Raw genomic sequence first — 13,298 nt, forward strand, 5'->3', positions numbered from 1 at the left:
AGTATTCTGCTTGTGCTGTAACTTGGCGTATTTCCGATGGCAATACAATCATATGGTAACATGGAGCTGATCTGATGATGCAGTCGGAAGGAAGCCGAAGGAACTCTTCGATGGGAAAAGGTAATAAACACTTTGGGTTTATTAGGCTCATTTGGAAGGTCTCGAGAAGTACAAGTTCTTCTACCAAGGTAGACAATACAAAGAAACTTAGTACATTGGCAATAAAAGTGTACATGTATATATATAGGTAGGTATATACTTATCAAAAAATATTTTTTTGCTCATTAATATTGTTTCAAGTGGTAAAATTGATAGCTTATTATATTATACAGTAGGTACTTAAACTAATGTGCTAGTGGGCACTGAATGAAGAATTAATCTTGAATAATGACTTTGCATCATTTGGCATAATTAATAACATTTTAAATTATGTTGTTCATCATTGATCTCGTTGCAGGCGAGGCTTCCGATTTATTGTTCCTCATAATGCATTAATTGATCCTTTGATCATTGATGAGCTCGTACGGTTAAGGACGAATTAACATAACTGCACGAGCACTATACCTGCTCGCATCAATTCGCACATGTTAACGAGTTCACCTAAACATCTCAGACTTCTTGTATTACATATAAAGTAAATTGATAATCGTGCTCAAGTCTCCGTGAACAGCGGTTTTGGCGGACAATGCTCCGTTTTTTTTATGATGTCCGAGTGGTTTCTTCGCTAACAAAGCCATTATGTTAATACTAAATCGGTGTAATTCTGTGTCTACTGTGTGCGTGTCTGTACTTTCTATTATATTTAGTACGGGTAGTATTTGTTTTCTAATTTACGCAGTCGGATCGAAGATCTTATCTCCAGAGAGTGCCAATGATACATACGAAGGTATACCAATCGTATAAATATTTAAATAAGTACTTAGGTTTTGTAAATGATATCTCTTCTTATCAAAATGTCACAAGAGAGAAATGACAATAAGATAATAAGGGTTTGGCAAAAGCGAAAGAGAAAAACGGTAGATAGGTAATCTTTCCTTAAACCGACTAGACTCAAACTCAACAGCCGGCTATCACTGCCTATAGCCAGAGGCGATAGTCGCCTGCCCTAATGATCTTTGAACTCGATTAATCAGTCCATTTACCCACGTAGCAGCATACCTAGATCAAGTACTTAAATACAAAAACATCGAAAGAAAAGGAAAGAAACTTATGAACACCATTCATAGTCAAAGTCAAGGCTACACCTTATAATTAGAGCATGCCAGAAAAAATCCGCGCAAAAAGGCGTTAACTTTAGATAAATCCTTTCGCACTATTCACACCTGCGTTCCTAATCTGGCTCGGACTTGCTCAGAGATCAGAAACAAAGCAATCGTTTACTCATACACAAGAAGACTTTTTGCATTTACCATTATCAGTTTATTCGTATTTTACCGTATGTTATGTTATGTTCATTTTGTGTCGCGGCTCGGTGCGGGTTGTGTGTATTGTACGTCGCGGCGGTGCACGAAAGTGGAATACTAAATATACTGCCGAATAACGGTTCATAAAAGACCCGTGGGTATTTTTATAAGTTTTTTGTGACGTGAAAATGAGGCTGGCTTCATGTTTACTTGTCGCAGGTATGGAATACTGTTTTTTTTTTAAATAGTGAACTTGGTACCATCATGTAAACCCATTTTAAAACTAAAACTAAGTTCAAATCCTTTTTATCCTGTTAGAAATGTAAATGAATGCTTTGTTTAACTTTGAAATGGAATTGTAATGAGCATGTCGTCTAAGCTCTCAACGTGCTTCAATCATTCGCTACCGTTTAGCCGGTTGTACTACTTGTACTTGTATTAGCACAAGGAAAACATGAGTGATTATCAAGAACTTGTTGCTCTGAGCTACCGCTATGCAGTTACCTGCATTAATTTTATTTTATTTATACATGTTAATTGTACATGAGGGTATAAACATTAAGGTAGACACTATAGATCTAGAGCAGTGGTAACACAATCCCAATAGGTATCACGAATGAATGGAACTCGAAGTCGTGACAGTCGTTGTCGTGATAGATGTCCAGTTTGCTGTCGCTGTTCTGTATATCATTGAGAAGAGTTAAGGCATGTTGCTGTGGAGAATGAGATAGAGGAAGAGTTCGTCCCGCCGGGACAGCAAATAGAGTTTGTCGACGGGGACGCACTTTAATTATAATATTAGGTACCTACTTTCAGTTAAGTGTTAAAAAACAGTTCATTTAACCTTACCCTCTAAAATATTAAACAAAGGTGAACTAATTATGAATAATTATTAACCACAACGCAACGGCACATTCCACCACATATACAAGAACGTTGATGTGTATAATCGGCATCAGAAGTAAGAGGAATTAAACCTGGCGAGGTACCTATAGCGATAGCGTGGTATTATATTATAACATAACACAACTTAGCATTGTTGTTTTAAATAAGGACTGTGCAGATCCTTATTTTAAATGGAGCGCTTAGCAATTTATTCTGCTGCCTGTAGGTAATATGTATATCTTACCGTAATATAGTATATAGAAGTGGGATTTTTTTTTGTAATTTTCGTAGGCGAAATCTAATAAACCTATTCCTAGATAATAATTTCACATCAATGTCGCAGAAGGAAAAAAATTTTATCCACAACAGCTCGTGAAGGCTTTCTTGATTGTTCAAAAACTGACGAGAAAGTTGCATTTTATTTACAAGAGTCTCAAAGTTATTTGATGCAAATTTTGAGTTGCTTCCTTATGTTGGCTGGTAGAATAGACTTAAATGATGATTTTGAATGATAAATATTTAGTCTGTCAAGTCATTTCCCTCACTAGAAAAAAAGCGGCAAATCAAAAAATGTAGGCGCTAAGGGTTATCGTTCCTAGAAAATTTGAATTACGCGCCTTTTTCTACTGACAAAGTTGTTTGACCGGCTATAATAACGTTCATTTGGATTTGATTTTGTTTGATGTTTTACAGTTAGTATCTAAACCCTTGCAACGCTCAAGGTTCCACTTTTGGAACCACTGACTATGCTTGTGGTTCAATTTTGGACTCTTTCACGTGGTCGGGTATCAATTAATCAAATAATACGAGCGGTTATACCTACAATAGGTAACTGTGTCCCCTTTGAAAAACAAATATGAAATAACTATTACGTCTATCGTCTATTACTTACTCACAAACTACGAAGGTATAGGTAATCGTCCTCATTTTTTCATATCACGTCGGTGGCAAACAAGCATACTGATGCTATCTCCGAAACGAAAGAGATAATGGTATTATTTATACAAATCAAAGCCCGAATAAAATAATTGGAATCCAATTGTTTAGTTACCTTCTTATAGTAAATTTGAACAAAAACAAAAACAATGAAATTGAAAAAATTTAACAAAACTTGAATTATTTTATGCAAAAACAAAACGCCATCTTGATTTGTCACCTTGAAGTTGACATTAGTGACAGGCATGTGACAGAGTGACAGGTATTATCTTGCCGGTTTAGGAAGTCGTAATATTGCTCCAATCTATTGGTCAATTTATAACACTTCAATCTTACCGAATACTCATTTTGATTTGCGAAAACGTTACCAGTAAATATTTCGCAAAATTCTCTCTTTATCCCTGAAAATATTTTTTGATCATGATGTAGTTTACTAAAATGTCGCCGGATTAGAGGTACTTGAAAGTGACCAGCCGAAGGGCCTCCTCGATTCCATAATTAGGATGACGTGATCGTGGCACGAAGGTACCATTTTAACCTCAGTTAAGATTTTATCTTGGTTTAAGGTGAACTCACCGTCATCGACCTAACTGAGCTTATTTACTTGATCATAACGTAATTTTAACCCACTCTTTAGTCACATTTTCAAAGTTTTCATTCACTTATTGTGATTTTCAGCAATCGTAATGGGCGAAACAAAGGACCTTAAATTAGAAACATGGATGAGAGATCTGCCAGAACAGCTAAAGGATATACCATTTATATACCTTGCTATACCAGGTATGCATTTTTTATTTATAACTTTATATATTAAAGTAGTGTTTTCATTCATTTCTATTAGTTTTTTTGCTGCAGAATGGAACTTGTTTAAAAATACCGTGTGTATTGACCTAGTTATAAGTACATTTTTTACTAAATGTTTTAAATATATAATTATTTAATATTATTGCACGAAGGATGCTTTTAATAATATAATATTTGGTGTGTTTATATGTATTTTTTATTGTTTTGTAAGTGTTTTTATATTTTACTTTTATATTCATATTATAAATAACCTAACTTAAGACGAAAAATAAATAAAGAGAATATAATATTTGGGTGGTGTGATTGAGTATTTATCAGATTGTGTGTAACTGAGTTAGTACTTGGTTAGTACTCATAATTAAGTTTGTAACTCAACATAAGAGATGTAATTAGCCCAAATTATCAGTATTTATTTATATCGCCAGGTGACAAGCAGAAGTCACTAACTAACATCATTGAAATTATTGGACAATAAACCATTACACTTGTAACACGGTTTATTGTCCAATAATTTAAATGATGTTAAAGTGCATTGTTACTTTAAAAAAGATAGTACTTGGTGAGTTTTGCTTGTCACCTGACGATATATGGTAACCTATATTTTTGCATGAAGGGTAGAAAAGGGGTTTCAATACTTTCAATTGATGTGTGGAAGGGCAGCACAGTCGTCGAACCCAAGCCACCTGGCAGTGGACTTAAAGTATCAAACTTTTGTAGACAAGACAACTCTTATAATTATAAGGCATATTGAGGTAATTCTGAATACTTAAGAATGTTGGGTAAACCCTAAAATCATCCATAATTCCATTATATAGCCCATTTTAGAATTATCAGACAATCTGATGTTTTCACTTTACCTGAATACACCTTAATAATCAGTGATTGGCGTTTTGAAAGCCACACTGCTGGATATCAAGTTGAAATGGTAGTATGGATAATGTTGCAAAAAATGTTATTTGAATATTGGTGTTAAGGGGCCCACTGATTAACAGTCTGCCGGACGGTATCGGCCTATCAGTTGTTCGGAACTGTCAAAATTTTGTTCTAACTGACAGGCTGATACCGGCCGGCGGACTGTTAATCAGTGGGCTCCTTTATATTTATAAAGTATAGGTACAACATAAAATAAGCAATTGAGGTCATTCACCCAAAACCCTGATCTCTGTTAATAATAGAATTCATATACTTCATCTCTATTTGCTATAAAACCTCCTTGGTATTTAGCGTTTTGTGCTGGCCGGTTGTCAAAATTTGAACATTTTAAAATCTCAATCAGAAATTTTACATCTGAAATAATGATAAGATCGGTCACATATTATTGCAAATAATCTTTTAAATATTTATTTTAAGCTAAAATAAATAACAATGAAAAATATATTTATAATGTAAAAGTACCTTATTATTATCTATTTTAAATTATTATTTTTTAGGGAGTCATGACTCCATGACATATGGCATCACTCGGTCGAGCGGGCTAGCCCCCGATGCCGAGCCCATCCTCCACAGACTGTACCCTTTGTTCCGAGGTACGATCATGCGCTGGACCATTACGCAGAGCCTTGATACGTGGCAACAACTTCTCATTGGCATTAGGTACAGAAATAGTGCTCCACAAGACTAAATTAATGAATTTTAGATTTTAGCCTATATACGTCCCACTGCTGGGCACAAGAAGCATGAGAGGGTTTGGGCTATAGTCCCCACGCTGGCCCAATATGGGTTGGGGACTTCACATACACCTTTGAATTTCTTCGCGGATGTATGCAGGTTTCCTCACGATGTTTTCCTTCACCGAAAAACTAGTGTTAAATATGAAATGATATTCCGCATATAAGTTCCGAAAAACTCATTGGGACGAGCCAGGATTTGAACCCGCGACCTCCGGATCGAAAGTACTGTCAGATCCACTCGGCCACCACCCACCGCCCCAAGACAGACACAAATTTAAAAAAAATTAAAAAAGGGTTAAAAGATAATGCTGGTTAACAGTTCATAAATGCTTGGTTTTAAAATACCAAATAATAGATCTATGGGACCGTTAGCATCAAATAGATAAAGTGTATTCAGGTAATTCTGAAAGGAAAAAAAAATAAAAAGAAGACAGATAATTCCAAAAAGGGACTGTTATTACAATGAAAGATGAGTGATTTCACTATCTTTTTCATGCTAACTGGACCATTGGTATAAGGCAACCTTTTGACACTGGATATTATCATTTTCTTCTCCGAAATGTAAAAATAGAGTGACAATTATTGTATGATATTAAAGTTGACTGTATATATAATATTCTTATGTTAATTTTATAATCAATAACATGACACATGTATATAAATCAAGTTAATCAAGCACTGACATTATCTTATTTATTTGCGTTATGTAGTAATTATAAACCAGTTATCTGCAACTGGTATATGTACACATTACATGCAAGTAGGAAGGCTTGTATTGTATGACACCATACATGTAGAGTTTGTTCTTATTGAATGTCATTTTAATGACATTCATTTGATAGGCCTGAATCCTATTAACAATACAAATGGGGCATACACATTTTATAGTACCTATGTTTAACTCCAGAAGCTCTTTAATTCCGTCTTGTCCGAGGGCATAACGCCTGAAACATGGAATAGAGGCGAGGTGGTGCTGTTCTTCAAAAAAGGTGATAACAACCTATTGAAGAACTACAGACCCATCACGCTTCTAAGCCATGTCTATAAGCTGTTTTCAAGGGTCATCACGAACCGTCTCGAACACAGACTTGATGACTTCCAGCCTCCCGAACAAGCCGGTTTCCGAAAAGGCTATAGTACCATAGACCACATCCATACGCTGCGGCAAGTTATACAGAAGACCGAAGAGTATAACTTGCCATTATGCTTAGCGTTTGTGGACTATGAGAAAGCCTTCGATTCGGTGGAAACATGGACGGTGCTTGAGTCTCTTCAGCGATGCCATATTGACTATCGGTACATCGAAGTGTTGAAGTGTTTGTATAGTAACGCCACCATGTCGGTCCGAGTACAGGAGCAGAGCACGATTCTTCAAATGCAAATGCCAATGTTGTGCCCATCCCAGTCTCTGTTGGGAACTCGGTACTCGAAGTTGTTGACTCGTACATCTACCTAGGACAAGTAGTCCAATTAGGTAGGTCCAACTTCGAGAAAGAGGTCAACCGCCGAATCCAACTCGGTTGGGCAGCGTTCGGGAAACTACGTAATGTCTTTTCGTCCGACATACCTCAGTGCCTCAAGACGAAAGTCTTTAATCAATGTGTGTTACCAGTGATGACTTACGGCTCCGAAACGTGGTCTTTCACTATCGGCCTCGAGGGCTATGCTCGGAGTTTCTCTACGTGATCGAATCAGAAATGAGGAGATCCGTAGACGAACTAAAGTCACCGACATAGCCCACCGGATTAGCAAGCTGAAGTGGCAATGGGCAGGCCACATTGCACGCAGAGAAGATGGCCGATGGGGTCGAAAAGTGCTCGAGTGGAGACCACGGACTAGCAAGCGCAGCGTAGGACGTCCACCCACAAGATGGACAGACGATCTTGTTAAGGTCGCCGGAAGACGCTGGATGCGGGTCGCTTCCAACCGGCACGTATGGAGGAACGCTTTTAAACGCAGTTTGACAAACTGGCTCTCAGAGCGTTGTTTTTACAGCGTAAAGTCATATCTCGAATACCAGCAATATTCAAATTAGTGATATTTAGTTATTAATTGTATTGTGACATGCCTATTGTGTTAATATTATGTTATTTTTTCAATTATTTCAATTTGACATTTTATATTTATTTAAATTTATGATTATAATGATGAATTTGCACGCTTGCATGCAAGCTAGGTACATGATCTGTAACACCATATTGTAACATCCCCATACTGTATCAATGCAAATAAATAATTTCTGATTCTGATTCTGAGGTCCAAGGAGGAGGCCTATGTTCAGCAGTGGACGTCTTATGGCTGAGATGATGATGATGATGTTTAACTCGCTCGCATCTTTGCTGTAGCCTGTAGACATAGCAAAGTTAAGGGAATCTAATGCAATTTTTTACGCTACACCCTTACGCACCAAGTAAATGATAAGATGCTTGTATATAATTTTCAGGTACCTTGACTTAAGATTAGCGACCAAGCCTGGCACTGAAGAATTCTTCTTTACTCACGGACTTTATGCTGAGGAGATATCCAGTGCTTTGAGACAAGTCAAGGACTTTGTTGACACACACCCTGAGGAGGTAGGTAGAGCCTCTACCGTAGAGGCATAGAGAAAAAAATATATAGATTGCTCACTCCATACATCAGTTTTCGTAACAATAGATGTAGCACCGACCGGAAAGTCTTATGTTGTTCGAGCATTAGACTTTCCGGTCGGTGCTACATCTATTGTCACTTGACAGTACTACTACTGCTACTTAGCAGTGCTGATAATTCCGCTACTCGATGCTAGATGTCGACTATGAAAATATTAGTCTTTTTGGTACCAAAACTGATGTATGGAGTGAGCACTCTTGTCTTACTATATTTCTCTATGATAGAGGTACATGGTACATACGATTGAACAACAACATTATCAATAGTAGTATAATATTCTTACTTGTTACAATTAGATTAGTAAATTGTATTTCTTATTTACTGATTTGTAATGATTTAGATTTATACATTCTTAGTTTTCTTTTTTCAGCGGTATTACGGTAGGTAAAGGTAAGCTATTATTTTGTGTTGTGACAATCAGTATACCTGCATGATTCAGATATTTCTTATATTAGGTATGTTTTATTTTTGATGAATATGTTTGTCTGTACTGTACTATAATGATGCTGCACCGACCAGTTATGTTCTAATCTCGTAGATAGTAGAATACTTACATAGATTTATAAACAACATTTTTTAGTGCTTCTGCCGACGTCTACCTTTATAGTCTGTATCTTTAGGCATTTAAATAAAAGTAAACAAACAATTTGTTCATTTTCGGGTAGTTATAACATTTGGTTAACCAACCAAATACAAAACCGCCTGGATATGTCACTGAACGACCTGACTTTAACCTACATTATTTGATCATGTAATGTTTTCATCTACCCTCAACTGGCTTAAGGAGTCATTGGAGGGTAGATTTTGTTTACTTTTATTTAAATGCCTAAAGATAAAAAGTATATATAGAGAGTTTATTTTTTTCCAGGTAGTAATTCTCGATCTCCAGCATTTCTACGGCTTCACCCCAACTGACCACCAGCGGCTGATGCGGCTCCTGATCAACCTGTACGGCCCCAAACTGGTCCCTAGACATCTGGATCTGCGCAGTGTCACTCTTAACTCGCTCAACAGATTGAACCAGCAGGTAAGCGCTTAATATTTTTTCATGTATTGCATAACTTGGATTACCTTTAAAATATTGATGATTTTACGGTACCAACTCCAAAGCATTGTGTCTTAGTTACTTCCACTACATGCAAGAGAAACTTGGTTTTCAAAGCGGTTACCCTTTTTGTATATTTCAGGTAATAGTGGTATACCGCAACGAATCAGTATACACAACGACCGAATTCTGGCAACCGCAGATGCTTCCATCACCATGGCCGCAGCAGGACAAGGTCTCAGGCCTGCTGCGGTTCCTGGAGAACATCCGGCGCCACCCCGGCACCGGCTTCGTGCACCAGGCCGTGCTCACGCCCACGCCCAGCTTCATCGTGCTGCGGTGAGTCTGTGTGTACATCATGTCACCATGGCAGCAGGACAAGGCCTGCTGCGGTTCCTGGAGTACATCCGGCGCCACCCCGGCACCGGCTTCGTGCACCAGGCCGTGCTCACGCCCACGCCCAGCTTCATCGTGCTGCGGTGAGTCTGTGTGTACATCATGTCACCATGGCAGCAGGACAAGGCCTGCTGCGGTTCCTGGAGTACATCCGGCGCCACCCCGGCACCGGCTTCGTGCACCAGGCCGTGCTCACGCCCACGCCCAGCTTCATCGTGCTGCGGTGAGTCTGTGTGTACATCATGTCACCATGGCAGCAGGACAAGGCCTGCTGCGGTTCCTGGAGTACATCCGGCGCCACCCCGGCATCGGCTTCGTGCACCAGGCCGTGCTCACGCCCACGCCCAGCTTCATCGTGCTGCGGTGAGTCTGTGTGTACATCATGTCACCATGGCAGCAGGACAAGGCCTGCTGCGGTTCCTGGAGTACATCCGGCGCCACCCCGGCACCGGCTTCGTGCACCAGGCCGTGCTCACGCCCACACCCAGCTTCATCGTGCTGCGGTGAGTCTGTGTGTACATCATGTCACCATGGCCACAGGACAAGGCCTCAGGCATAAAGTGAGCTCCCTATCGAGGTTTTCCCTACAGTGTGAGGTGTGAGGTTCTTCAAAAAAAGGAGTGCACAAGTTTTTAAAGGGTCGGCAACGTGCATCTAACAACTCTGAAGTTGCGGACGTCCATAGAGTACGAGTAAAAAATAATAATTAGAAAACGTGTTTACCTGAATGTAAAAGTATTTCATGTCCAGTAAGGGACTTTATCAGATACACGTTCCTATTTGGTTTGTTTAATTTACCAGCATATTTGAAATTAATTCTTATTTGGCTGGTATATTTGGATGAGTGGAACTAGTGGAAGGGCGTTCCACATCCAAAATATAGTAAAAAGGAGCAACTTATGATATGTATTTCCATTCGAAGGTGATACTTTAAATTGGAATAAATATTACTTTTCAGATCTTTCTTTGCACCTGGAGGTGCTCGAAACGAATTTTGTGAATAGTTTTTGTGTTGTTAGGTTAACACATTCACTGCCCCCAACGCACATGTGCGTTCACCGTCATACAAGTTTGTTCCTAGGCCACGCCCCCTGACACTGAATGCGTTAAGACATTTGTAATTTTGTAAGGAGATTGTAAGATTTTTGTTTGAATTGTATATTTTGAATAATAAATATTTTATAAAATGACTTTTCAGGTGGACGTCAAATCTTCGTGCAAAATGCGCAGCGCCCGTAGTGAAGGAAGTCCTCCCCGCGCTCGCGGCGCTGTCCCCCGGGCCGCCGCGCCGCGCGGGCGGCGCGCCGCTCAACGTGGTCATCGCGGACTTCGTGGACATGGCTGACGCCGTCTTCCCCCGGACCATCATCAACCTCAACAACAAGCTCTTGCAGAATAGGGACGTAGTCTACCATAGCTATGGGTGAGATCTCAAATAAGTCGCTTAACTTCAAACTCGGGTAAATCCATCTGTCAGATTATGCGATTTTTGTATTATGAAAAGGTAATTAGGTTACTTAGATATTTGCTGAGGGTCGAATGAATTTACCCGAGTTTGAAGTTAAGCGACACAAATAATGTACCTGGTTTTAGTTTTAAGGATTACTTAATATTTTTATATGACAGTTTTCTGTGATATTTCATAAAACAACTCAATAATATATAAGCATAATTATTAACTATAGGGATTTATAATGACATCAGAATGTACATACATGCTTATTCCTTTAGTAGAAATAACTGCCGTTTGAAGGAAGGACAGAGGCACGGACGCTATGGGCTACTTTAGACATTTGTTTAGTTTTATACGCTACAAGAAATATTACCTACTGATATTAAAGTAAATATTTTCTTCATAAGCTGTTGGCAGTTTTCAGTATTGGACCGCAAGCCACAAACAGATTTCCATGACCAATCGCCTCTCGGGCGATAACTCGTATATTGGTTAACGGCTATATATGATGATCCCTCATGGACGTCAGCTGGCACTCCGTTGGTGAGTTGAGGAATGGCAGCCACCGAAACATGTAAAAAAATAAAATAAATTTTGTCATCGCCTCCCGTTTGATACTTTGTCAGAAGATAGTTTAATATTATTATAAAAAAAACAGTTATCCAGTTGTATAGCGGTGGAAAGACCGTCAGCTACTTGCATAAACATGTAAAAAATAAGTGCTGTACCTTTTTATTATAGTAATAACTAAATCATGAAACTTTGCATGTAGGATTTCATCGGGCATTTCAATAAACGCCTTACGGATTTGTGGACATAAATGGTAGGCGCCATGGTCTAATAAAACATGGTCTTCTCTTCCCAGAGTGACACAGGCCTACGTCACAATAACATTGCCACTTTATTTCAACATAACATGTTACATGGGTACATTATACCTATGGTTAACACATTCACTGCCCCCAACGCACATATGCGTTCAGCGTCATATAAGTTTGTTCCTAGGCCACGCCCCCTGGCAGTGAATGCGTTAATAAGTTAAAATATTTCTTTATAATTTTATAAATTCCATTTTTGTGTATTTTATCTTAAATTTTACAATAACACGTCATTTTTAATTATTCGTTAGCAGTATCTTCCGATTCACGAAAGAAATTTCAGATGTTCGGGTAATTCTGTTTACACTACTGGCAACACAGGATAGCGCTGTCACATTTGACAATTCGGATCTAGATAACTTCATGCCCTGACCGTCATCCTTGTCGAACGCGTGTTAATTATTATTTCCTTCTCGCTCAGTGTCAGCAGTCGCAGTGTTTTCCAAACTTTTCACGTCGTAAGCTTGGTAATTAATGTGTAATTGTGAATTCGTTTTTCAAACGTTTGTCTTGTATAGATAAATAAAGTTTAATTTAATACATTAGATTTGTTTTATTTTACTATGTTTCTACATGAATAACTTAAAATTAATGCCGTTAAAATAATTTTCACAGTTGGTTAAAATTCTCCAACATTTTAAAGTTTGAGAACCTGTAAACAGCATGATGACGTAGGCCTGTGTCAGTTAGGTCATTCGCGAATCTCGGAAGAGAGTACCAGGCGGAGTATATTATTATACCATGGTAGGCGCGTATTTTTTACATGTTTATGCAAGTAACTGACGGTCTTTCCACCACTATACAACCGGCTGACTATTTTTTTAATTCATGATAGCATCTAAACTATCATCTGACAAAATATCAAGCGGGAGGCGATGACTGACGATATTTGCTCCTAGCCCGCGGTCTATATGAAGGGTCTCTCAGAAAAAATATTCAACTCGATCCTACACTACCTCAAAGTCCTCAAATCTTTTTGCCACGTTCTGCTATGGTCGTAAATTATCGATAACAAATTCAATTTGTTTATTTATATAGGAATTTATGCTTTGGTATATTTTTTTTCTGAAGAAGACATTTAATTCAAATACAATTATCATCGTACATATCGAGATTATGAATAACGCTGGCCTTAATATTGTAATAAATTTATTTTGAAATAAAATACTATATTACGTA

The 13,298-nt window shown here is 38.3% G+C and overlaps 1 protein-coding gene across 1 annotated transcript; it reads left to right on the plus strand.

The window, feature by feature from the left end:
* The first annotated feature begins 1,449 nt into the window (after positions 1 to 1,449).
* Positions 1,450 to 13,298, plus strand: LOC134797495 (PI-PLC X domain-containing protein 3). Its single transcript, XM_063769736.1, has 7 exons — positions 1,450 to 1,622; positions 3,903 to 4,004; positions 5,459 to 5,621; positions 8,142 to 8,271; positions 9,216 to 9,374; positions 9,535 to 9,731; positions 10,987 to 13,298. Exons 1-7 carry the CDS (start codon positions 1,592 to 1,594, stop codon positions 11,213 to 11,215), a joined length of 1,011 nt encoding a protein of 336 aa, XP_063625806.1. The 5' UTR covers positions 1,450 to 1,591; the 3' UTR covers positions 11,216 to 13,298.

This window comes from Cydia splendana, chromosome 15, assembly GCF_910591565.1.
Source record: "Cydia splendana chromosome 15, ilCydSple1.2, whole genome shotgun sequence".
Taxonomy (NCBI): domain Eukaryota; kingdom Metazoa; phylum Arthropoda; class Insecta; order Lepidoptera; family Tortricidae; genus Cydia; species Cydia splendana.

What these genes read in the sequence shown, in the direction of transcription:
- LOC134797495 (XM_063769736.1), top strand. Translation starts at nt 1,592, where the DNA reads ATGAGGCTGGCTTCATGTTTACTTGTCGCAG. An exon ending in TTCATGTTTACTTGTCGCAG is followed by an intron (nt 1,623 to 3,902) that starts GTATGGAATACT and finishes TGTGATTTTCAG; the next exon opens with CAATCGTAATGGGCGAAACA. An exon ending in TCAACAGATTGAACCAGCAG is followed by an intron (nt 9,375 to 9,534) that starts GTAAGCGCTTAA and finishes TGTATATTTCAG; the next exon opens with GTAATAGTGGTATACCGCAA.